This window comes from Falco peregrinus, chromosome 8, assembly GCF_023634155.1.
Source record: "Falco peregrinus isolate bFalPer1 chromosome 8, bFalPer1.pri, whole genome shotgun sequence".
NCBI lineage: Eukaryota > Metazoa > Chordata > Aves > Falconiformes > Falconidae > Falco > Falco peregrinus.
The window spans coordinates 17,818,275-17,845,761 of record NC_073728.1 but is presented as its reverse complement, the minus strand read 5'-3'; the positions used below and the strand labels follow the sequence as shown (position 1 = coordinate 17,845,761).

Sequence of the window (27,487 nt, the reverse complement as noted above, 5' to 3'; positions counted from 1 at the left end):
ACCCTCTTGTTGCTGCTTTGCTATACTGTATCACCAATACTTCCCTTGAACAGAGAATCATAGAATAGTTTGGGTTGGAAAATCCATACTACTTCTCTAAAAATTATGACCAATTTTTGTATTGATCTTTCCTTTTTAAGTCTGACTGGGTGCAGAAGATATATGCAGTTCAAAACCCAAACAATCCATTGCTCCAATACACAGGTTCCCAAGGCAAATGCAGAACAGTTGTCAGCTGTGGCCCTTGATGCACTGACAGAAGTTGCTTCGCTGTGAACACAGGATGTAAGCAAGATTGGAGAGAAGTTTTTCAGCTATTAAATTAGTTAAACGGTTTCAGATAATCTACACGAACAGCTTAGTGAAAACATACTTGTTTTAGTAAAACTCACCAAGGTTTGAAACACATCACGCTGCAATTCCTGCAAAGTCCTTTTTTGGCCTGAGAAAGACAACCTCAGCCCCTCCAAAATCCAGTCATAATATTGCAGTACAAATAATTTCCCCTCCCTGTCACTTTGACTCTCTCACCTTGCCAGGTACATCCTCCTTTCAGTTCTCCTTCGTCAGCCTATTACAAGTAAGATGCTTATCTTCATTGTTTTCAGGCTTTTGTAGCAGGTGCCCACCGTGTTGCGAACGATCAGTCAGTATTTAGTGCTGCAAAGTTTCCTTCAGCTGCCAATCGCCCTGTAACACAACAATTACTTTGATTTTTCAGCAGAAGGCCTTTTTATCTTTCAGAAATTAGAGACTTCTTTAAGATGGCTGATCTTCTGGAGATCACCTAGTCCAGCGTCCTGCTCAAAGCATGCGAAGCTGGATCGGGTTGCCCATCTGGCTGCATGTAAGAGATTTCTCAAGGGTGGATACTGCAATAATCTTCCTGGGCAACCTGCTACAGGGCTTATCCCACTGTTACTGTGAAACCTTTTTTCTTCTTATGTACGGTCAGAATGCTCGCTCCTCCACCTCCTGGCTGCCTCCTCTCCTCCTGGCGTGGGGCTTCGCTGAGGAACATCGGCCTCTCTTTGCTGTAACCACAGATCAGACACTCGAGGACCATGGCCAGACCTTTCTCCAGCTCAGTAGAGCCGCCTGGCTGCCCTGAACACGGCGTGCGCGATCCCCAGCCGCCTCTGCAGCCTTCTCCCAGACTTGCTCCCCCCCTGCCAAACCCTCCCTCCTGTCGGAGGCCCCAGGCTGGACACGTTACTCCAGGTGCCGCTTCAGAAGTGGCGAACGGGGGAGTTTTACCGCGTCCCTTCACCTGCCGGCCCCGACTCTGCTAACGCAGCGCGGCGTTCAATGAGGCGCCGCCGCCGCCAGGGGGCGCTGCAGGGCGCACTGCTGGCCTCCCGCGGCCCGCCCGCCCGCAAGCGCGGGGCCCGCCCGGCCCTGCCCAGCCGCCCCCTGGCGAGCGGGCGCGGCTGGCGGCTGCCCGGGCGCAGCGCTGGGCCTCTGCCGCGCCGCGCGGGGCGGCCCCACCGCGGGCCGCTGCTGCTCGGCCGCGCCCTCCAGCCCCCCGCCCGCGGGGGCAGCCCCCCGGTGCGGCGCCACAACCCGCACGCTTGCCCAGCGCTCACCATTCGCCACCCCACCGCGGGCCAGCGGGCAGAATGTTAGGCGCTCCTGACACGAGCCCGACGGCTGGAGCTGGGTGGCCCGGCCATCCCTGTAGCCACCCACGCCACACACGCTGCCCCCCCTCGCCTGCCGGTTCCCGTGGGAGCAGCTGAAGGCCTTACCGAGGGCAAGGCTTACACTGCTCCCCCTCGTCACAGAAAGCACCTGGGCCACACAGGCACCATTTTGCCTTTGCCAACCCATTTTGGCCAATCCAAATCACCTACCTGCTTTCACGTGCCTGGATCCTCTTTCTTGCCATTTTTGAAGACGGGCATAAAATTGTCCTTTTCCCAGTCACTGGGGACCTCCCTCAGCGCAGCCTTTCAAAGGCGACAGGCTCCATTTGGCCTCCTCCGCTGCGGGCTTTGGCAGGAGCCGGCTCTGGGCATCCGGCACCCAGCACAGTGCTCTATCAACACAAATACATATGAACTAAACCAAATAGAAACATTTCTAAATCTGTTACTTTAATCCAAAACCGTCACAAGATCTAAGAATTCTAGATACTAAATATATATATATATATATAGTTTTACCTGAAATGCTGGTTGTTCCAATAAATACTTGCGGATGTTTAGGTTGTCACTTGAAAGAAGATTGCTAAGAAAAAAATGGTTAAAAAAATATACTACCCATAGTAAGAAAATCATCATGACCAGAAGGTGACATCTGTGAAGATTTACTGTCCAACCAAGCATGAATGAATAGTACGGTACTTCACTTATTCAAGGTGACATGTTCAAAAGATATACAGCGAGGCTCGCTGGGTCACAGCCAGATGCATAAAGATAGTGAAATACTTCCCACATAGCTTAAAACAATCATGATCTCTTTTTTTCCCCTGACAAATGTGCCAAATCCTTTTGCACAACTTTTCTGAGCATAAAAATTACAGTCCAGGATCACAGAGTAAGGAATTAAAGTAATTTATTTTTAATGAAGTAATCTCTTTCTTATAGGAAACTTTTATTAGTAAATGGACCCAGTGTAACATTATGATAGGACTTCAAATGGTGATTTGGACAGGGCAACGTGCGTGCTAGCATCTGTCTTCCTTCTGTTATCTGCCCAAAATCAGAGGGAAAGATTTTGACCTGCAGAAATGTGAAGCACACATACTAGTATCCTGCAGTGGTCTTAGAAGATCCTATTTGTATTATTTTTTAAAAAAGTATGTATCTGTATAGACTACTGGATCCTATCTTCTGTTTGACACCCTTTACGGAAATATTTCACAGTACAGGGACCATGATCCAGCCACACACCAGCAGAAAGTTCCTGCTGACGTGCCTGTGTCCAGTCTGAATCTTTTTGATTCTGCTACAGAAAGATGGCAGTGCCAGGTGACAATCCCTGACACAGTGTCCCTTGTAACATTTGACTTCTTGAACAGGAACAACTTGCAGCTCAGGGTGCAGCGAACAGACCTAGAATAACAGACACATGGGAGAATGCCATCCTATTACTTTAACCTTATTACCTTAGTGGTTTGCACATTCAATATATTTATTCAAAATTGTAACCGCACTGCAAAGTTTCAGTACTAGTTCTTTGTTATAAAAACCCCACGAATTTCAGAGCCAGCAGACTAATGGTATTACACCTCAAAAGAAAAAATCCCAACATATAAAAAAAAGCAGCTCATAGCCTTTGTGCAAGTATGATACAAATTTCCCTTCTCATGTAGAGCTTGTTATAGACCTAAAACGCAGGATCCCAGCAGGCGTATTAAGAGGGTTTGCCATTTATCATGGGATTATCATCTCAAATGCTCAGTCCTGCACGACATGGACAAAACTTCGGTGGCAAGTGCAGTTACAGTACACAAAATACAAGTTAACACAGCAACGAGTACAAAGGGTGTTGAGTATGAATCTGAACATGAGCCTTCCTTGGCTTACAATCATAGTCTTTTAACTTAGCTTGTGAAACACAAGGAGCAATTCTTCTTAGTGCTGAATAACATGACACGTTCTTTCACTCTTAGTGACCTAAATATTTCTCCAGGGTAAGATGCTCTTTGGAATAATCAGTTGTCCAAGAAACCTACACGCCCCTGGCCGGTCCCCTCCTTCATGCAGGGTTCCTCTGTTTTACATGGGACCCTTTCCAATTGCAAAAATTTGTAATTGCTTTAAATTTCTAATCACCAACAGTGGGCTATAAAAAGCCGGTAAAATAATGTTTTAATACAAAGACAAGTCATTTCCTGAAGAACCAACTAAAATTCACAGTTCTGTAAACTTACCTCATGTTGGACAGAAACAGGCTCCTCATGCAGGTAACTGCTCTGGAAGCAGCTGAGCACTTAAATCTGACTGACAAGCATGAGTTACCACGTCAGATGCACATGGAAGACTGTACCCATACTGTCTTGTAATTCTCACAGTCCACAAGATTAATACAACTGTACCTGCTTCCCCAGAGGATGCTAAAAGCCAAGACTCCTGCACCTACTCCTTTGCAGGCGATTCTCCAGCAAACCATCCTCTCACAACACAGTCGACTGCTCCACTGAATAGTGGAAATTGGGCAGAATTACACTTGCAGAAAATGGTCTCTAATATGTTGCAAGTATGAGGTGTATGTTGGTCTGTAAAATTCTCTATTATAGTTTTTATTCCTTGGCCCTTGTAAGGGTTAATACAAAGCCAACAGGGCCATAACAGCCTTACAGTTCAGTCTTTTTACTTTTGTATGCTTCACTTTTCACTTCATATTAACAAAGAAAAGATTTTTCCAGATCAAGCTTTTCAGCAGTGAAAGAGGTCTTTTCAAAGCTTCCCCAAACACCTGCCTTCAAAAGCCTGCTGCATCAGGCAGCTGCCTGCTTTGCCCATGCCTCAGAGCAAGTCCTGGCTCTAAAGTGACTTGCTTCCAGCCTCAGGTATGCCCAGGCTCATTTTAAAGTTAATCCTTAAATCTCCATCAGAGATGGCATAACCATATTGTGGCATTTTAGTGGTGCAATAATAAAACATTACCCACTTGGCTCTATTGCTTCTTCCTCTGAACCTCTCCTGTAGTGAATGTTTACAGTCTTACTGCAAAAAAGCCCCAGTAAAGGCTGTAGCAGGATGTAGCAAGGAAAAGACATTAAAACACAAGGGAAGTAAACACAGGTTCTGTAATTATACTTTATTGCAACTCTAATGCTTTGTCTGCTCCTGAGGACTCCTTTAGCTAAATTTATTTGTTTGAGGCTTTTTTTTTTCTTGTACCAATTAATAAACACAAGAAGTATGTATATTTTTCTTATTATTTTATTGAAAAGGTACATTTAAAAAAATACACAGACATTTTACTATTATGGATTGCAGATAAAGATGCTCTAAAAGTTAATTCTATTTTTTTCCCTTTCTTCCACCTGTTGTCCCCATTATCGCATAATGACTTCAGTCTGAGTACTGTATATTGATTCACCTTTATAAAAGGGTTGGGGAGGTAAGAAGATAGGTGGGGCATTAATGCAGTATATTCAGTAAACAGAGAATACGGTCATTTATAAATATTTCATGTTCTGTACATTATTGCATTAGGGAGCCACAACGTTATGCAGCATCGTTACAAAGAAAACTAGTTAGAAATGAAGAAAAAAGGATATTTACGTACAAATGCATGGATCCATTGTCTTCTTGAACAATGCATGTGAGCTGTTGTAATGTGCAATTGAAAAGCTTTTTTTCTCTTTAAACATTGCTTAGCAACACCAGTGAGGAAACAACAAAAATAAGTTAAATGAAAGTAGCAAACAAGTAGTAATCTTAACTATATGTTATATGGCTTTCTATTTTTAGTTTCTCTAAATAAAGTGTGACACAAAAGAAATAATTAAAAGCTTCAGCGCTGCATTGCTTTCAAACATTTGCACAGAAACTAAAAATATTAAAATCAGACATATGATACATTTTTAGTACTACACAAGATACACCAGGACTGGGCCTAGGACAGTACACAATCCCTGTCAACAAGAGCACACTGAAAAAATAAGTAAAAAAAAGGACGCAATTAATTTTTGAGATGTTATCCACAATCAAGCATTTGGTTCATCTACTTTTTTTTCCACATTAGATTATACCCCCACTGGTTTTCAGAGAAGTATTTACATAAGTGTGAGCAAGGAAGACCCTGGTTTTCAAGTCTGTCAGGAAAATATTTTATGTTCCTTGATGCCAAGGTGCATCATATACATAGAAAAAAAAAAAAAAAAAAAAAAAAAAAAAAGCATGAATATTTAATGCTATAAATTTTATGAGCCATTAAGTTTTTAGTAAATAACTCTATCTGGATTAAAAAAAAAGGACTGAGAGAGAGAGAGTTGTCTAGACTCCAAAATGCAGTACCGTCAATGATGAATTTTATGGTGGTGTTGTTTATGGTGGTTGGTTGAGATGTGATGGCATTTCAAAAAAGAAAGATATTTCAAAATCTTGACCCCTTTCCTTCTTTTCTTTTACCCTTTTTACTGGCCATAGTTATCTCTTTCTTACATCAATCAATCAGTATGGTGCAAAAAGTATGGAAGCAGGCGTTGCCCGGATGGGACCATGGCCTGGTCTGAGGAGAGCTGGTGGTATTGCAGGGGCCTGGAACAAGGAGGCAGAGGGCCGAGGAGGGAGCGACAGAGCTGATGATACAGCTGCAGCTGCAGCAAGAGGAGATGAAAGGAAAGCAGGTGCCAGTGGCTTAATCATGTCCTTCTGGAATGCAAGTTTTGCCTGGAATAAAACACAAAAAAACAGTGTAAATACAGTTCTCCCCACGCCCATTTTCACATGAGGGAAAAAATGAACCCTGACAAAGGGCACACTGTGGTTCCTCACAGAAGCCTCATGTCAGCTGCTTAGGAGTTTTACCCATATTGCCTTCTTATTCCCAAGGTAATTAAAGCAACCAAATCATACATTTAAAGATACATAAATCTTATGAATGTGGGGGCAGCCATACTGATGTTTGGAAGGAAGCATGATTTGCAAGTGAACAACTTTGTGTAAATCATAACTGTGCAAGCCATATTAAAAAAAACATGATTAAGACTTCAGTGGCAAGAGTCAAATTTTCCGCTTGCAAAAACGAACTGTAGAAAAGTATACCGGTCAAGATGGGAAACTAGTATTAGTCCAGTCAACTTTTTACCTGTCAATGCAGAGCTGGTCTTTTAAAAACAGAAATATTTTTTAAGATCAATATCATAAAGAATTATTTCTGAAAGAATTATTATTCAGTTTATGATGTACAATCACTGCTGGTATTTGTGGCGAAAAAGCTAACCAGAAATATATACACTACCATCTCACTGAAAATGGTTTGCATCACAATCACGTTTGTGGGGGCAAAGATACTCATATCCTTTGTTACTGGAAGTCTCTCCTTATGTAATAGATGATCAAATGATGTATTACACAAGCAAAGAAGATTAGTGTGCGCAGAACCAACCTATCTAATGGGGACGCTCAGACAAAGCCTGCAGCATTTTCATTTGCCTCTGTACAATTACAAATACATATTAATATTTCAGCTTTTAAAGGCTCTTCACATACTTCCTTGTGTGCACACACATTGGCATCTCTCTCTTTCCAACCTGTAAATTGTTTTTGTGCCATAGATGGCATGCACTTTTCCCTAATGAATAAAATACAGGCTGAGTCATGAGCAAATAAACATACAATCTGTGCTGTGCTAGAGCCAGCCTGAACTCTGGCTGCAGCTGACTGGCAGAACCAGCTTGGGGAATTCCTGAAAATGCAGGTGGGTGTGGAAGGGGAATGGCTTGGGGCACAAAGGCAGGAGAGGTGTTTTGATGGCCAGTGACAGACACAGCCCCAGCATGCAGACAGGCAATCAATTCTCCCGAACACCTGGTAACTCTTGTGCCAACATAATACATCCACATAGCACTCTGTTTTGCTGTATGCAGACAACGAGCATTAGTATTTTGATATCTTGACATCTTATATCCTTTTCCCTGATTGCACCCACCATAACTGAGAGTTATCTCAGGTCCCCAGAAAGGCAGAGTATATACGTTTGCAGGCTTCAAGAAGTGCACCAGCCCAGCAGAGCCAATACCTCTCCATGGGGCACACAGTTCACTCCCCATTCCACCAATTACTCCCTTCTTCCTAGCAGTAAATAAGGCAGTGCTGTCTGCATGCCTTTGACTGGGCAGACAGAATACATAACTATCTTCAAACCTGATCCCCATGCAGACTCAGCCCGCAGGGGCAGACACGCTGCGAAAGCGTCAGGTCTGTCATGTTCCTGTCTCTGTGGTAGGAGTCCCCAAGGTCACAAATTCACAAAGACAGTCACGAGAAATAAAAATACTTACTGCTAAAATACTTGGGCTGCGCTGCAGTTTGTTGTAAGGACTATATTTAGGTTTCATAGGCTTTCCTGCGACTCTGTCCTTATGCCTTCGGCTGGAAATATGCTGAAATAAATATCCTCACATTTAATTAGCTGTTTAAACATTTCTCCATTTTGAGTTTGAAATTGATTTATCATCAGGATATGCCTAAGCCCCTGTTTGTAAGATAAAGTAGGTTCTTCAGAGAGATTGCTAAATTAAACATAAAAATTTGGAGCACATCAAATAGAGAATCAGAAACTAATCAAATGGAGCGAATTCTGTGATCCGAGACAGACTCTGCAAATTATTGATATTTTGGTTAGTATTTCCTTTTTCTGCTTGAGGAGCTTTGAACCAGGCAGAGCTGTAATCACTAGGTCATAGGGATATTCAGAAGTAGGAGGTAAATTTCAGTCTTGCTGATGCTGCTTAGTTGTATAAATAATTCAAAATTAGCTGACGGAAGAAGCAGTACCCAGGGATATGTCTACACCATGCAATTTAATACTATCTTAGAGATAACTGAAATGACAGGGAATGAGAGGACACATCCATACAGCACAGTACCATCCAGTTAGAGATTCCCATTTGGGCATCAAAACCAAAGCATTTGTATTGGTACAGCTGTGAACCCAGGGCTAATTGGTTCAGACAGAGCAGAGCTGCATGTTCATACAGACACGCTGCTAATGATAATGTTGCCCTACGCAATTCAGACATGGCTACAGCATTACCCTCCTGCTGATTGTCCTAAACTGGTGGGTTCATGTCACATTCTCCTTTTCACATAGTATTAAAAAGTATCGCGGCAGACTGAAACAGCACCAAGAGAGGAATTCGGGGAACCTCAACCCAGAGTTTCTTCCATTTGGGAGACCAAAGTTCCAATCTCTCTCCTGAGCCACAGCAAACTTTTTAACTGGATGTGCTATGGGATTCATTGGTACTGACACCTTGTCCACCTCTGCTTTATGACTCCCAAGCCCACTTTTTTCCACAGCTGAAACAATTAGGTGAACTTGACCTATGGTAAATTATTTAGAAATAGTTGTGGGATGACAGAAAAGAAATAATGAGTTCATGTTTTGCCAAAACATCTTCACAGAGACCTACACCCCACCTACAATACTGCAATGTAACTAAAACCAACAAAGCAGCCCCAGATACATGCAAGCTACCTGTTTAAGCTGAATTTCTGAATTAACATGAACATCACAGATTTCACAATGAAATGTCTTGTTCTGCAGTCCTGAGCCTTTACTGCTGTTCTGCACCTTCAGCCGGGATCCAGGTCTAGGGTAAGACTTGATGGGACCAGCACCATTCCGAGCCTCAACCATGGTCTTGTGCTTGGAGCCTAACGAGCAAGACAACACAGGTGAGTTAGTGATCGGCAACATGCAACCATGTCCATTAGCCTTGGGCCTTTTTGTAACACATTTATCTTCAAGACAGAATGGTTAAAGTCACCACAGATCAGGATTAACAATGACTGGTTTTGGTCAGTGTAGTTCTCGCTTCCTCAGTCTAAAGGGAAATCAGACAATGGGAGAAGGTTTTATACAAAAAGGGAACAACAGGCACACGGGATCACTGCCTCTCTGTTTGGGCTTAGTGCATGGCTGTATGGCCAAGGCGTTTGTTGCTTATTGTTCTGTAAAATCTATATAGCTGGGGAATCATGAAAAAGGGCATTAGTCAAAAGTGGGAAAGGAACTACAGCAATCACTCAAAACCTGCCTAGGAACAATAATACTTCAATAAGTACCCTCTGATTTGGAAGAAATGGCTGATTTGGCCATTTCAAGAATGTAAAACCAGCTTCAGTGGTTTGTTAGCAAGCTTTACATCACCAGCACATCACAGAGCAGCCAGAGCATATTAGGGATTGCTGCTTGTGGCCTTTTAAAGGGAGCATATCTAATCTGCAATAATCATAAGATTCTAGGACATCCAGGAATCTAAGCAGCCTACCCTAAAATTAGCAAAAACATCAAATAACAAGAAAATGTTATAAGCTGTACCAGCAAAACCCCAGATACTAGAGACAGCGAGATGAAACATGAAAGAGCGACAGAACTGACATTTTAGAAACCTTAGCATTACAGAAACCACTATGATCACACTATGATCATCACTATGGAGGTATGATGGAATCTGATTAGGTAACATGAACTGTAGGGATTTTGTCAACTAGAAGATTATAGAGTACATGAAGGACAGTTCAAAAAAATTTAGAGAGCACTTTAAGAAAATATCAAACACCACAAGTGAAATTGTCATTAACAGAATTTTTTTTTGTAACTTGCCATCGTAAATTTTGACTAAAAGACCCTTCAGTGAAGTGTGGCTACCACAGTGTCAGAAAACCAGCTTGTTACACTGAATTTTAAACATGATAACAGACACAACTGACTTGCACTGTAGGCATACTCACCTGTATTGTGGGCTTCTAGTTGTGACAGGGAATTCACAGCCACTTTGCATAATGAACAGTAAAGTAGTTTTTTGGCTTTTTCCTCTTCTGACTCAGACGCTGTGTTAGGAGCTCCATTCGTGCTCTTGGAGGATGAGGCAGGTGTTACAGGTGCCACTGTTGCCACCCCAGGTTTGGGAAGAAAAGGACCCACTTCTGTACTGGACTGCTGACTTGCATTATTAGGTTTTGCTTTCCCTTTATCTTCTAAAAGAAGCAAAATACTTATGTCATAATATGCTGTACACAAAAAAAAATAAATAAAAAAAATAATCATACAGTAATAGTCCTGTGGTTTTAGTGAACCTAACACGACAGGGGCCTGATTCATCTCATTTTATACAGGACAGCAGCAGCCTTGAAATCTTGTTAAAATCCTACCGTGAAATGTGTGTAAGTTGACAAAAGGGATGATTTTCCTGTTTTTAAGGTTACCAGTGAATACCGATGCCTTCAACAAATTCATGCCAGCTGTTGTTGCTGTCGTGCTGAAGGTTTGGCCAGTTGAAAGGAGCCCAAGAAAGCCCCAAAGGCAGCCAGGGTTAAGGACTGGAGAGCACTCAGAAACATGCAAGGCTTTGTACTGTGGATTACAAAAAAGCAATGTATTTGCCTTTGGAATGGCTTGAGTTTCTCAAAGTCACTGGGAGGACGCTGAAAGGCTCCAGCACCATCTTGACATATGATATCCCTCATTTCAGTTGCAGGAGTTGCTTATGGTACTCCGCTACACACATGAACACAGCTGTTAATATTTTTAGGTTTTTCCATGAGCAATTCCCCATATATCTGGAGATCAGATGGCTCCAATTTGCATTCAGTGCATTCCTGTATCACTTCACAAGCATGAGTCAATCATCTGTGCTCCTATGAGATCAGTAGGCAGGTATTACTTCATTTTACAGATGGCGATGGCAAGGTGAGAGATTAAATGTCCCAACTGCACCTGAAGAGGAACTTCGTGCCAGAGCCAGTATTCAAACGCTCCTCGCCCACATGCTGCCTGCTGCTCACTGCATTTTAAGCTGTTCAGCTGCAGGCCTTGTGACCACAAGCCATACCGGTTGCCAGCAGTAAAACAAGCTCATCTAACAAACATGGGATGGGAGGGGGACAGTACAGTGGTGCTGGTATGAGCAACCCTGACAAAATAGACATAAGAAATGATTGTGTAAGTGACCTGTCATCACACGGAACAGGCATCAGATTTTATCATCTAAGCAAGTACAACATCTATATAACAGCAACCTCTTAAAAACTACTTATATCCCATTTGAAACCTATGGCATAGTTTTGAGTAGTGTTGAGCTGATTGGGAAAACTAGGTTCTATTTTGAGCATTTGGTTATTTTTAAATATGGGCCCTTTCACTTTATGTTTAGAGCCACCCAACCCTGTCTTAACATCACTCTGTGTATCAGGCCAATGCTGGGCTACAAAGAATTCTGAAAACGGGATTGTACCCCCTCCAACAAACGCTTGAGAGTGCGTATGAACTATGAACAGGCATCCTGAAACTAAAGCCCACAGTTGTTGGCATATTTCCCAGAAGTGCATTGCAGTACATCAATTTTAGAGAGTTAAAAACCAGGAGAAAGAAAATGTAATAAAAGAATGATGATTTTTCAAAAAATAGTGATAAAAATAATACCATTCATACAGTGTAATTTCAAAGTAAACACTGAAAATGATCAAGAACTAAGACTACTATTAGGACCAAATTAATGATAAAACCAGATTGTGAACGTATTTTGATTGATAAAGTATGACAAAAGAAAGTGATATTAAATCATAGTTCATATATGACTCAATGTTAATGTCTCTATAGAAGTAAGTCACATCTGCAAAAATCTAGAACACATTATATGATTCTGAGTCTTCATAAAATACAGGTTTTTAATAAATAGCATTTGCTAACATTCTAAATTAAAGAGTTTTCAATACGGAAAGTTCTCAGAAGTGCTAACTTCTACAAAGGAAACATGCTGAACTGCTGCCATTTGTGAGTTCACATTACAGGAAAATAGACTTTTTGTTGTTATTCTATGCAATATTACGCCAGACTGCAACAGGCATAACACCAGGATACAGGTGAACCCGCGTGCAATAAAGGAAGGTTCCTCAGTATTTTGCATTTCAGGCCTTAAAAGAATACCACACCTGCAGAACTGCAAGCTGTATGTTAAGATATAGAGACTACTCCCCCGGCTGACTGGGGTTTTTTGTGTTGTCCCCTATGTATTCTTTTTAATCGTAAGCATAAAGATTTGGTGCTTTTGAAAACACTTCCTGGTGACAGAAATAATCTCCTGTGAGCAAGACAGCAGGAGTGGGTCAGCAGGAATGTCAACCGATGTGCACCGAGGCGGACCCCTGGCCTGAGAGACCACCTCGTGCAGCAAGTGAATCATTCACGCTCCTGCTTGCAGCCCCTGACCTCACTGTTCAAACTGCCTGCAGCAAGAAGGAGCACATTTTTATTCCTTTGTTTTGCCATCAAGTGTCTGTGGAGCGAGGTCCTGAGCAAGAGTAAGATCTTTAAACAGGCCACCAACTACCATCACAGAGTGATGGATTGCCATCGCTGAATTTAGCAGATGATTGTAAAATGACAGATTTCATTTCCCAAATCTCCTCACTTAGCTGCCCACCAGCTGATGTATTATGTCAATTTTTAAAATACTCCCTAGATTTACAGTGTTTTCGTTATTCATTATACAAAGCAATTCTAGAGTATATAAGGCGTAAAAAGCTAACAAGAAAACTTCTAGAAAACTAGAGGGAAGTTACCAGCATCCAGCTGGGTTCAATTCTGCCAGTATTGCAGCTTTTGGAAAGAACCTCAGTTCACATAATAATTCCATCATTTGGAAAGCTTCCTGACACAAATAAGCTCTTCATCGATGGGGATGTATAAAGAGAGACATACGCCCCTCTATGAATTAATGTTTCCTTCCACCATTCTAAATGTTTAATGCAGAACATCTTCAAAGATCATAATTGTAAGGTTATTATACAGTTTAACTCCCACAGAAAGTACACCGAGCTAAATGCATATTTGTCACTGCAGTGGGGCCAGAATTGGGTTTTCCTGGCTCCTAAAATCAGAAAATTGCATTTCTCCAAATGGGCTTTTGATAACAGCTTACTGTTTTCAATCCACGGAATTCAAAACACCATTACTTACAGTTTTACGTTTGAGACAGAAATGCCAAGTATTCAACTGTGCAAAGCACAGGAAATGCAAATCACATGTATATACAAAGCACGAAGAAGATTACTCTTTTATTTGTACTTATAGCACAGAGCTAACATATAATATCTCCATGCAGAAATGTAACTGTTAATGCCTGCATGCATATACATACTTCCAAACGGTAATCACCATATAAAATACATGTGGATGGTTAGATGCAGCTGTAGGATTATAGACCTTTTGCTGTTTTTGAAGGCAAGTATTATTGAGAATAGGCTCAAATTTGCTCTGATTTCCACCTGGGCCAGGCCCCATGGAGCCAGATAGAGGCCAAACAAGTGCGTGAGTCCGTTCTGCCCAGGACCAGGGATGCACCAGCTTCTGCTGCACAGCTCGGCAGAGCACAGCTGGAAGCATGAGACCACAGTGGTATCAACCTCTCCCAGAAAACTGTAGATGTGGTTCAATCTGAGTCTGGGTCAGGCTGAAATGCTCACATCTTAACTCACGTGCAAGAGGTTCATTTCAAATCTAACCCATACCATTGCACTGTGTCCAACTGTGTTCTTTTTGCTCATGGAAAGGCCATATTTCATGTGCGTTAAATTCCCGTCTTTAAATTAAGTCTCCCTTTTAAGTAAATTAAGACTCCAGAGAAGTAAATCAATGGTTCATTTCAAGTTCTTACTGAAGCCTGAATTTATTTTGAAATAGAGCCCAAGGAAAAAATAAAGCAAGCTAATTAAGTACTGCTTGGGGCTCAGTAATATCAATGCTCTTGTCGCCTACTTACATTGTTTCAATTCTGCTTTGAAGTTGTTTTCACATATTTCTGGTTGTTTGCCTTATGTTTGTGTCAGCACCATGTTAAAATTCAAAACTTACTTATCTAATTAGTACTGCCTCATTTCAGCTGTACGTACCAAAGTCAGGACACAGCACAGGATAACATCTGACAGGTTCAAATCTAACAGGTTCTAGCTTCCAATGCAAGACAGCTGAAATGATTTACTCACTTTTGCAGGTCATGCAACTCTTGCTATAGTTGTTACATAGGATTCACCTGTTAATGCTGTCCTAGTCCAACTAAGTGAATGGGGTTTGCCCTAACTCTAAAAAGGGGCAAAAATGTTACAATAAAACTTCTTCCCTCTGACACTCAACCTGCATTTCTTCAGTAATTTTCTTTCCTGGCGAAGAACTTAGAATGCTCCGCGCTGGCTCACAGCTCCAGTGATCGCTGCAGTCCATGCCGAAAGCAGAAAAAGTATTTTTTTTTAATCCCCCTAACCATTCCATTAAGCAGTTTGGTTTATGAGGTACCTTTAAAAGAGTTCACTTAGTTTACTCTGTGAATTGTGTAAAGTCTTTACAATTTAATAACCTATATACATTTGCACATTATAAATTTATATTTTGAAATTATCTCTTCTTACCATGCTAAAATGTGCCTACAGGTATTGCTTTCTACAGCTAGGAAATAATTTTTTTTCTTCTTGAGTGAGAGTGATGATTTTGGTGCATGTTAGGCAGAAGTTCTAATTTGGACTTCATGACAAAAATATACATGCTATTTTCAATAGATATCTAACTTAAAATTCAGATCCATCATTCAGAATTGAGATTCTTGGTAAAAATAAAAACAAGAAGAATTCTAAACCTCCTGTATAGATCTAGAAATTCAAATGATAAAGGTTTTCTGTAGCAATAATACTCAATGCTGCTTAGATCCCACAACATGCCTATCTGCACATTTTTTATCACTGAAGATACATAAAACATAACTACAATAAACTTCTGTTTCGCAACAGCTTGTTCAAATAGCAATTGTAACCAAAAGATTATCCAAGGTAAAGATGATACATGTGACACACTTGCAGGAGCCCTTTCCAACACGTATGCTAAAAGCTTTTAGATGGAGTTTGGCTATAATCCTAATAATCCTTACAAAACCATCACATAAATATTCTGCCTGTATGTAATAAATAAATAAGCCTGCTCTTACTGTGACTAACAGAAGAAATAATATTTCAATTACTGAACATATGTATTTTGTTTGTGTGCGTGCATGTGATAAAAAGTATAGCTTTACACCTGCCTACCTCTCTTCTCTGCCAGAAGCTGAGACTATTACCCACGCCTTGTGCCAAAGGCCAAGCAGACGGACAGACAAGAATCCCAGGACAGAGAACAGCTTCCCAGAGTGGTGCTGGCTGTGATGGAGGCAGCTCCTTGCCAGGAAGAGACCACACCATACTTATAATCACCCACTGCCAGGCTTCACCTTTGCACCTTTCCTTGCGCCAGGTCCTTCACTGCATCCCCCAGCTGCAGGCACTGGACAGCAGCCATACACAAAGTAAGTACAACATAAGGGCAGCACAGACATTGCAAAGTGGCCACCACTGCTCTAGACAGCCCCACACAGAGGCTCTTTTGAGAGATTTGCCCATTTCCCATCCTAGAAATAGAGATTTGTTGTTATAATTCTTCCACCTGCTTGCACAACAGAACATATTGCCAGGTTAGAAAAGAGCATAATGGAAAAACTATTTTTGGCAGTCTAGATATTTATTCTTCTCCTTCGTAAAAGTAAGAAAATAGTAAATACTTGTGTTCCTTTTCTTCTTGAAAAACCTGACAGAAAGAGCCATGCAACTTCCAACCTAAAACAGCTACATGAGAAGAAACACAGCAACAAAATAATTTACTATATAACTTGACCACTGCATGGTTATCAAGCCTATGCAACCGGTAAGCAGAACTGAGGCATGCTTAGGTGCAAATCCTTTGGTGCAATCAGCCTTGTTTATGGCGCTTTGTTACAATGCCACATCACTACTGAAAGAATGACTTTTGAAAACATAGACAGCTTGACGACCCCGAACACTTTCCATTAATTTCTGACTATGCCACTTCCTATGGTAACTAAAACCAAAAGTGATTTCTGAAAGGATGGGTTTATGTTCTATTTATGGGTTACTAGAAAATGTGATGCAAAGATTGTCTTATGATAGCCTGGAGTTCACATAAGTTGTGTTACAGGTAGCTGGTATTAATTTGAAGTGTTGATTTTGGAGAGTAATTGAGACTTCAAGGTAAAGCAAGCATGTCTCCCAAACCAGTACAGCTGCACAGAGTGAAACAGATTTTCACATTCTCCCTATAATTTCAACAGCTCCAATTATGCCTGTGAATACTGGGCTGCATTAAACAACCTTTGAGACATACAGTGATTACAGAATGGGGAGAGGAAATGAAGTTGTCTGACCATTATATAAATGCTCTTTCTCTGATCAACTGTGTAGCAAAGGTAAAATCAGTTGCATTAATTACAGTGGTACACAATCCAAACAATTTTGCTGAAAAGCTTATCCCTGTAGGTAAACTGTCATCAATAAACACAAAGTTAAAATGCGTTTATTGAAAAATAAAATTCTCAGTTAAAATCTGACATGCTAGACGCTTGGCACATCTGACATAAAACTAAAAAGTGACACTTACTTCCCACTACATTTTTTCTTCCTACACTTCTTCATAACACATGCCTGTTGACAATGCTGAAGAGAGGCTAGTTCATTGATACTACTACTATCTATCATTTGACCTTGCTGTTCTAAGCTTTCTGCACACAGAACAATAAGGTGGTCTAGTCACCAACAAAGGCACCAGTGCGGCAGCCAAACTTTTCATATGCTTTTTTCTGTTTTTCAATCCATCACAGAGAAAGAGAAATTTTCAGAGGTGAGAGTAACAGGAGTAACTTTGGCAGCTGTATGCAGGGAGCTTTTCACAAGTAGGACCAGGAAAAGCAGGAAGCTTTTCAAGATTTCAGTGGCTGATGGGTGGTAGGTGCAAGTCAGCATCTTGAAAGTATGTTACAGAAGACATACAAAAGTATGGAGAGCTTTGAAAGTGAAGCACGTGAAGAATTTGGAGAGAGAAAAAATCAGTAGGTTCAGCTGTACCACAGACATATTGTAACAAAATTTGCAGCATTTAAAATAAAAACATGAAAGCAGAGAGATCACAGTCAACAAGGTTACAAGCCTGGCTGAAAGTAATTAAGGGATACATTAAGAAACCATAACAAAATAAGATCAAGGTGGGGAAATCTTATTTAGCCACACTACACTTGAAGGACTGCCTAAATGAACCCTAGGATCTTCTACCCTGGGACATAGGTCTGGGGCAGAGAGAGAGGACTTCCAAGTCATCATACTGGAAACAATAGTCGCTGTACATCTCTTTGCCCTGAAATAAGATATGGAGGGAGAAGAACATCAATGACTGAATTAAAAGAAGGACAAGAAGGGCTTCCTTCAATATATTGGCAGAAAAGCTAATGAACAGAGAGATAGATAATCGTACCAGTAAGAAAAACAAGTTTCAAAACATTGTTTTTCACAGAAAAGTCTTATATTCTGCTGGCTCGTACTGCTACAAAGGAATAAAGCAGGCACTTACACAATTAATTATCCTTTTTATGAAGAAAAAGATGAACATTATGAGTAATATATGCCATAAAGGCAATAGCAGGAAAGCAATTAAGTCACTAGCGGTCACAACCTTTACAGCATTTTTAAGCTCTGTCCTGTATCACAGCATCACTCAAAAAAAATGAACAAAGAGCATTAGATTATTTTTTGACACTCATTAAAACAGTTAGCTAACTTTGATAAGGGATTTCAAAATCTTTTTGTTTTATCTCCACATTTGCTGAATAATGAGACTCTAATGGCTGTCAGACAAAATACCTACTTTCTCACCAGTTGTGCAGTCTACTGAGAAATGAGGCTGAGAAACCCGTAGGGCTCTGTTCTAGAAAAATTCCACTGCAAACCTACATGCAAATCAGACAGCCGAGTGTGTCTATTAACCCTTTGATTACTTTTAGTTTTTGTGAAATGTTTTTCTCTTGTACTTCAGGCCTGTCTGAGAAATGGCTAGGTTTTATGTAATGAAAGGTTGTTACATGAAATAAATATGTTTGACACATTCTAAAGAAAAGCAATTTTGTTTCCATACAAAGATGAGAAACAAGTGGAAGCTATAAATATAAAGCTTTTCATCTCAAACACAAATGTGGACTGAAATAAGCTACAGCATATTTTCTCAAGATACTGAAGCTACATGAGGAAATGTCTGGATTGCTCTGCAATATTGAGTGAACTCTGTAGCTAGACTGATTATTTGATTAACTGCATCACTACCGTTCAACGGGCTGGGCTGAAGTATCTTTTTCATTTCAAAAGTATTGCTTGTTTGGCTATGGTACAACAGTGATGTTGATACTTAATTTCTTAGATATTTTATTTCTGATTTGGCATACCAAAGACTCCAGGGAATTCTATTACAAAGGAACCTGTCATTTTTTCCGAGTACAAAAATATTTCTAACTGATGAAGGATGTAATTACAAAGGTTTGGTTTTGAACTTTTGGATGGGTTTAATTTTTATGAAAGCAGACTGATGAGAATTAGAAAATATTCAGAAGTACACACCATTCTGCAACTGTAAAATCTTGCCCTGCAAAATCTATTTCTGTACCTATTGGTACACCTTCCTGAACAGAGATTGCCTGCTGCTCCAGTTATTGAGGTGTCCGAGATGATCCCACTATATCACCTATGATTGTTAGTCAATTCCTTGCACAGCTGGGGATTCTTGGGGAATTGTTTTTGGCTGGTTGGCTGGTGTTTTAGATCTGTTTTACTGACTAAGATCAAGAAAAATCCAGGTGCACTCACCAGGTGAAGGGAAAAAAAATGCTGGTGCATACCTAGAAATCATATATCAAAGTAGCTGTGCAAAAGTTGTTACGTATCAACAAAGGGCATTCACATCTCAAAAATCTTTTGTTTAATATTCCAACGCAATGCAATTTATTTGTGCAAAAGCAGGAGGAACAAGAAAGGTTGATTCTGCACTGTTAGCCAAAATGCAGGAGTGAACGTACTATGTCTGGAGCAAACTAACTTCTAACACTCACTTGAAGCAACTTGTGTTGTGTCTCCATTTCACCTGCTTGTATTCAATTCCGCTTTTTTTACAGAACGCAGGTTACATCAGACTTTTCCTTTCCTCATTTATAAAGAGATTAATGCAATTGCACCCCCTCACCCCCCTACCCCCAACCCCTGGCCTTTTACAATTTTTAGACTGAAAAGGGTGAACAGGTAACTATATGGTGAATGCAGTACATTAGTTCTGGAGAAAATCAGCTTGTCTACAAACACAAATACAAAGCAATTTCATAGTGTACACTGCCAACATCTAATTTCTCAGTGACACATCACACCCTTGTCACAGTAGGTTGGGAAAACTTTCACTAGCCGTTTGTTCCTAAAACTCAGCAAGATCAGTTAGCACTATGCTTCCAGCAGTTGAAAACAAGGTGGATCTAACCAGGGGACACATAACACGCAGCTAGCAAGGGTGGATGTTAATTTAACGAATATCCATAAAAGTGAGACTACCCAACAGCTTAGTCCTCCTGGGTCCTGTTGCTATGTGTCTAGGCAAATTTACTTTAAATCCACCTTAACCTTTCATCTTCTCTGAGCTATGCCAGTCTGCATTGGCTGGAATGGAAAAATTTAAGAGCTGGAAAATCATAACACAGTTTGGGCAATATTTGAAATATGGTATAAGATCTGTTATTACAAAATGTGACTCTCATCTGAGTAAAAGTAAATGTTTTACTGGTTAAACTTATCTTTTTCTGGCACCAGACATCTGTTATTTTGTGAATAATTTATATTCCTATTACAGATTATGCCACATTTATTTTAGAGGTTCTGGAATGCAAACTTTCTGTAGTACTGCATTGTCTTGTTAACATTTTAATAATGTAGGAATGCTTAAAAACATATCATTCAAAGATTACAACAAACATACTGTATTCTGCCCAGACATCCTTCACTTCTCCTTAAAAATGTCTTAGTTCATCTTCTCAACTATAAAAAATAACATTGCCTCCTCCATTTATGAATCTGAAATATATTACTAGGAACACATTTCACTTGCCGTTTGTGCAAAAAAAAAATAATAAAATCTTAAAATTCTACCCACAGCTGCTGAAGTGCTTTGGAACTCAGTACAAAATTTATGGATGTCTAAATAAATGAATCAAGAAGAACTGACAATCTGCATGCAAGTACATTCTCAGGGGTCTGTCTCTGAACTACTGACTTGGTACTTGCCCAGGCAGAACTGCCATTGAAGTCAACTATGAAACACTCATCTTCATTTCAGTTAAATGACATCTATAATTGTGCATTCTCACTGACTGCTGTGGCAAGTTTGCCTGAAGACTGTGAGTATTTAGTCATGCCCTCAAGATTTGACAAATAAATTGTATTTCTAATATACCTTGTCTAACAGACACCAAAATATTTTCACTTTCATTGAAAACAAGTAATAAGGAAGTAATATGTAACCAGTGTGCATATACAGAATTTTTATGCTACAGGAAATGTAGCATATTTCTTATACCAAGTCAATAATGCAGCAGCTGTAGAAATAAGGCTGGAATGATGATAAAGGAAGATTTTCCAAAAGACCTATATAAATTTGTCTGTTGTGCCAGCCATGCGTATTTTTGCTTTTGTGTTTGCTTCAAGATCTCTGAACAAGTCTGTATTAAATCCCACTCATCAACTTCTCAGTCTCACAATTGCCTGCCATCCCTTAGCAACATGCATTTTTCCTTGTGTTCTAAATGCTGCTTGCATTTGTTACAAAAATGAAGACAGATATGAGTTGAAGTACCATTTACCAAAAAAAAAAACCCAAATAAAGCCACACTATTGACTTTGTGGAGCTTCCACCAGACCAGCCTGCACTCTCAGAGGTCATTTCCTTTACTTAAATAGTTGCTGAGAAACACAGAAAACCCCCACCAGCAAGACTGTTTTCCCCAATTGTAAGTACATGTTTTCCAGAAAAGAGGTAAAACACAACATGTAGCTCATTTAGGGGCAGAACCAAAGCATCCTGAAGCAACAGCAACGGGCCTGAGCCACTCTTTTAGAGTTGGAGATGAAATTCACTCAAAAGCTGAGAGAAAAGAAGGAAATTTAACTCACATTTTACAGTCTCAGCGCAACCTTTAACTGTGGCACAACTGGACACAGACAAAACACAATGCAACTACTAATTGTATGAGTAATCACCAGCATTCTGATATTTATGCTCTGATTATGTGAGAAAATGAAATGTCTGGCTTCAAAAGAATGGCTGTACTTCTTTAGCAATATATTTCTTTAATAAGCTTTGTGAAAGTATTAGGTACAGATAAAGCTATTCCTCCCAGGCTTGTTAAAACAAACAACAAAACCAGCAGCTGTCTTTTTGGGGAGTTTTCCATTCTAATGGATTTAAAGGGCTAATTTCAGTCCTGCATAAAGAAAGAGAACTTCCACTGATTTGAATTTCTTAGTCTTCTAAAAACAAACCTAGGGCTTTGTTCATGAATTAATTCTTTCTCTAGGCGAATAATACTGTCATTTGCCATCAAAATAATAACCATCTTAAGGTGAAAGAAGGGGGTATTTTATTTCTCTCATTTGCAATTTTTACAAAATCTCATTATATAACCGTCACCTTTTAGGTAACTTCTGATCATCTTTCTTCCTAATGAAAATTGCAAAACTGATGAGTGACATTGGTATCTGTCTTAACTCTGTTTTTGCCAGCTGCTCCTTTTTTGTCCCAATTTCTCCATTTTGTTACCTGAAGACTCAGGAACTCTTGTAATCGTATGTTGTAAAGATAATGATGAGCAAAGAATGATGTGATACATAATAGTTCTGGTAGTACCACCTACCCGGTATTATGTCCCGTATATATGGAAGTACACACACACACTTGTTAGTAGTTTTTGTTACCTCATATTCACCTTATTATCATTCCATTATCATCACCATCCTATCCAAAAAAGTCTTTGGATATTAATAGGCACATCAGCAGAACAAACAAGAAAAACAGATGCCTGATTTTTACAGTATAAAAGAGGTGCTGAAAGATTCAAAGTATATAAATGGATTCTTTAAATGACCACATACACCTAGCTAAAAAAGACCCAAACCAGTAGCTGACAGCGTCCTTGCTCTGCTCCCACTGTCCAGCAACATTAAGAGAGTCAATCTTGCTTGGCCCAATGCCTTTCTGTACCTATCTGCAAAGTAAGAAAAACTTTGAATAATTTTAAGGGTGCTAATGAAAAAAATATGCAATGAAGTTTTTAGAACTGGAATAAGTGGTACAGTTTTAATGATACAGGACACATGAATGCTCAGGCACAGTGAAGCACCCAAAAAGAGTCTTATTTCACCTCACAACCTATTTTTTTGTAATGCAATGCAGAGATTCTGCCTTAATTACTGTGGGAGAAAAAGTCTACCATTTGATCAAAACAAAATCTTGCTTGCATGTATTCAATTGATATAATAACTGTAGAAAAAGAAGACTGAAATTGAACAAGAATTGCAACAGATTGTCAATGTAATTGTATCAGTCACAGAGCATATGTTTCAGGCAGTGGCACCTACAATCAGTTTTCAGTAGAGGTACAGAATTTGGTTATGTACCAGTTAGCATTATTATAGACAGACTGAAGAAACACCTGAAGACTTCCAGGAGCTCCCAGGAGTTTATCAACACCAAAATGTGCAGAACGACTGCTCTTCCATTCAGGCTGTAAGACACTCATGGAAAGTTGAGGCTTCAATATCCACTTTTGAAAAGTATGAGCAGTCGAAGTGACAGGAAAAGGGTTCAAAGATCCAATCTACTGTAATGAATTCCTGTTAATAGACTTTGATTTGCTAATTATCCTTTTGGTTAACCTTTCATCCTAAGAGCATAAACCAAACAGCAACTTCCCGAAACAGCTGCTGAAATAACCCACCAGAAAGTGCCTGGAAGCTATTAGTAATAGAGCCAATACAGGCATTACGTGTGCCACCGACAGTATATTTTACATATCAATACCAATAACATAATGTTCATGTAAATACACATACAGTACTTGCAACAGTGTATCTGTGATGAATTTATGACCATTTGTTAATACTATTTTATATTATCAACTATAAAACCACTGTGGTCAAGCAGCAAATTCTACACTGTGCCTTCTCCTCTGTTTTGGGGATAGAGTTTCAACAGGTGGCAACATAGAATAATCTTCAGATGGCTGTGAAACATTGATTGAAAAAAAACAATCCTCAGGCTTTAATGAAAAAATGCCCTTGGAATGACTCTGGTGGCTGAATCTGACTGAATTTTCACTTAGTTGACCATAAACTAACACCTTTAACAGAAATATGCCACTGCTTAGCAGGCACTATCTCAATACATACAAATGCAGATGCATGATTATTTTATAGAGTATAACTTCAGAACAACTCTTCACATAAGCATAAATGTGAAGAAGTGATGAGGCCATTCGTAGCTTTTGATGGAGGCTAGACCTAACAATGAGCAACTCTGAGTGGCGTAAGACACAACCTCTCAAATGTGACTCACTGACGCTGGGGCAAAAGCAAGCCAAACACATCCTTGTTGTGCTTCTCTTCTACAGCCTCTCTCCCTCCCTGCCCCACCCTCAGAATTCAACTTTGCTGCAACATGTTTTGAGGTCTAGAGGACTTGAGTACATTACAAAGCATCAAAAGATTGAAGAATAAATGCCCTAGAAACACGCTAAACTTTGAGGTTCTTATGATGGTATCTATATGACAAATAACCTAGAATTCCCAGAACAGACAGACCACAGTTCAGCTGGGGAGGCTGCATGCCTCTCTCTCCCAGCTATTTCTGAAGGATTATCTAAAAAAAGGTTTATTTGAGCTATGTAAACAAGGTGTTCCTTTAAAATGAGTGGAGAACAAGGTGATAAATGGAAATAAATGTTCAGGTGAAAAGGGATTTTGTTAAGAGAACTGGTATCATTTTTAGGATTACTCTAAGTTCGGAGATACATACGGAAAAGTTAAGAATTTAAGCAATGGCAGAAAGATTTTTAAAATAAGCAATGAAAGCAACATGACTAAGGGAGTGTCCTGATGGTGGACTTGTGAAATACAAACTGAGCTCTCCCTTGGGACATTACATCTCATTGGTAGCTCATGAATAAACAGCGCTGGTAATTGGGGCACTGGAGAAATCCAACCCATCATAATCTTCCTATGAATGTGATTCAACGTGTTGCACTACTTTAGGAATAAAAGGAAAACACTCAGTTTTGTTGCCAAAGCACCCACAGAAAGCCCTTAACAAACTAAAACCCACAGATGAGAACTCAAGGTCGACTTTTCTAAGGCTGCTAGAGCTTGGAGTTGCCAGTCCTGTCTAATGGGCCAACTAATTACCATATGTCTACATGACATTTATTTTGGCATTTATTGGCATTAATTAGGTCCGTCAACATGTCTAGGCTGTTTTAAAAATGTGAGCTAGCCCATTCAGTGTCAGACGCTGCACTGCACTCTAGCGTGACAACGTTCCCCAGAACAACCTCCAGCTGGTTTTAGTTATAGAGCTGTAATGACTGAAATAACTCTTACGGAGCCCACTTAGGATTGAGAAGCTGGCAAACAACTTTCCAGTTGCATCCCTTTCCTTCTGTCCTTGCCATACACAGCGAGATAAGCACAGGACTGCTCATATGCTGGAATATCATCACCATGACCCTGTGAACTGCTTGTTGAGCTGCCCCGAGACATTGCTACAGAACAAAGCAGTAGGTCATGAGAGGTCATGATTTGACACAGGGTCTAGCATTTGGCTTAGTTAGGTGTGTAATGTTGCCTATTCCTGCACCAGCTGAACAAAAAGGTGTTTTCAGAGAGCATCCAAAGGGTTTATCTGTACCTACTAAGTCCCAAGTAGCAGAGCCTTCTGCTCTTGAATGAGGACTGAACCCGAAATGTCCATACCTCTCATTGGCACAAAGGAAACAGACCATATACTGAATAGATCAAAGGCAGGGGAAAAAAATGACCTTACTTTTATAATCTGAAACCTGGTTTTGACTCTTTTGAGTAGTTTAAAAGTTGCATTTACTTCCTGATTTTTATATCAAAGCAAAATGCAAATGAGGTGATACCACATCATCTGCCTGCTTCATTTTGAACTATTTATTTTGATTTGTAAGTATGATCAAAGAATTCCTCTTTGCTTGATAAGTAAACAGTGACATTTCAAACCAGTTATTACCATACGCATTCCTAAAGGACTCATCACTGTAAGCATCTAGATTATGCTAACCTGGGATCACAGACACTGTCTTCTAGTGCATTCTCAGAGCTATATTTAAAACACACTAAATATTCTAGACTGTGTTATGTAGTGGTTACTATCCCTGCTGTTTTCTAATGCAATGCCATACATATATGCCATACACATATGTATACTTCTGTGTAAAGCCACCCTGAAAATCCTGGGCTTCCACAGGGAGGAAAGGGAATCTTTGCCCCTGTATTGGGTTTGTGTGGCAAGGATTTTGTAGCAGAGGGGCTACAGGGGTGGGTTCTGTGAGAAGCTGCTAGAAGCTTCCCTTGTATCTGATGGAGCCAAAGCCAGCCAGCTACAGACAGATCTGCTGCTGACCAAGCCCATCAGCCACTGTGGTAGCACCTTTAGTGTGGTAGCACTAAAGGTTTCCCCCCTTTAAGAAGTGAGGAAAAAAGCTGCTGCACAGCAGCAATTGCGGCTGGAGAAAGAAGTGAGACTGTGTGAGAGCAACAACTCCACAGACACCCAGGTCAGTGCAGAAGGAGGGGCAGGAGGTGCTCCAGGCACCAGGGCAGAGATTTCCCTGCAGCCCACGGAGGTCCACAGTGGAGCAGATACCCACCTGCAGTCCAAGCAGGACCCCATGTCAAGACAGGTGGATGCCCAAAGGAGGCTGTGACCTGGCAAGAAGACCAGGCTGGAGCAGGTTTGCTGACAAGAGCTTCTGACTCCATGGGGGACCCATGCCAGAGCAGTCTGGTCCTGAAGGACCACACCCTGTGGGAGGGACCCCACGCTGGAGCAGGGGAAGAGTGTGAGGGGCCCATCCGCGGAGAAGGAAGGAGCAGTAGAGAGAACGTGTAATGAACTGGCTGCAGCCCCCACTCCCCACCTCCTTGCACCACTTGGGGGGAAGGAGGTAGAGAAATCAGGAGTGAAGTTGAGCCCAGGAAGAAGGGAGGGGTAGGGGAAAGGTTTTTTTAAGATTTCATTTTATTTCTTATTATCTTACTCTGATTTGAACAGCAATAAATTGATTTCCCCACCTCAAGTCTGTTTTGCCTGTGATGGTAATTGCTGAGTGATCTCCACGTCCTTACCTCAAACCATGAGTCTTTTGTTACATTTTCCCTCCCCTGTCCAGCTGAGGAGAGGTAGTGATAAAGTGGCTTTGGTGGGCACCTGGTGTCCAGCCAGGGTCAACCCTCCACAGCCTCAATGAAAGAGCAGCTCCCGGTGCTGTTAACACTGCTGCTCTGTAGCCATGGCTCAAAGCAGCTACAAAAAAGCTTGCAGTGTCACAGTAGTGATTTTCTAGCATATGAAACTGTTCTATAGCCATTACTAGACTTCTCCTAGTTAGACAGAGAAACTGTGCGGGAGACAGGTTATGAAATGGTCCCCTATGGACACCTTCAATCTGCAAATACCCGTCAAATCAAGCAGACATGACCCTACAAGAGGTAGGGGAACTGCCACCTTGTCATACATCAGCTGTGGAGTTTTCTTCCTGTCTGCTGAAACAGTCAACAGGATAGGATGGTGGTACTTACAAATATCAACAAACAAGTATTTTCTGAATGGTGAAGAGTTG

The 27,487-nt window shown here is 40.6% G+C and overlaps 1 protein-coding gene across 13 annotated transcripts in view; it reads right to left on the bottom strand.

The window, feature by feature from the left end:
• Positions 1-4,876: 4,876 nt before the first annotated feature.
• The window catches only part of ZNF385B (zinc finger protein 385B), a 168,241-nt gene continuing 145,630 nt past the window's right edge, over positions 4,877-27,487 (bottom strand). For all 13 annotated transcript variants that reach the window (XM_055812344.1, XM_055812343.1, XM_027786157.2 and 10 more), the window contains 4 exons: positions 10,419-10,664; positions 9,160-9,338; positions 7,961-8,062; positions 4,877-6,347 (listed from right to left, as the gene is read on the bottom strand). In XM_055812344.1, the coding sequence (XP_055668319.1) occupies positions 6,129-6,347; positions 7,961-8,062; positions 9,160-9,338; positions 10,419-10,664 (746 nt within the window). In that variant the 3' untranslated portion in view covers positions 4,877-6,128. The remainder of the gene's footprint in view (positions 6,348-7,960; positions 8,063-9,159; positions 9,339-10,418; positions 10,665-27,487) is intronic.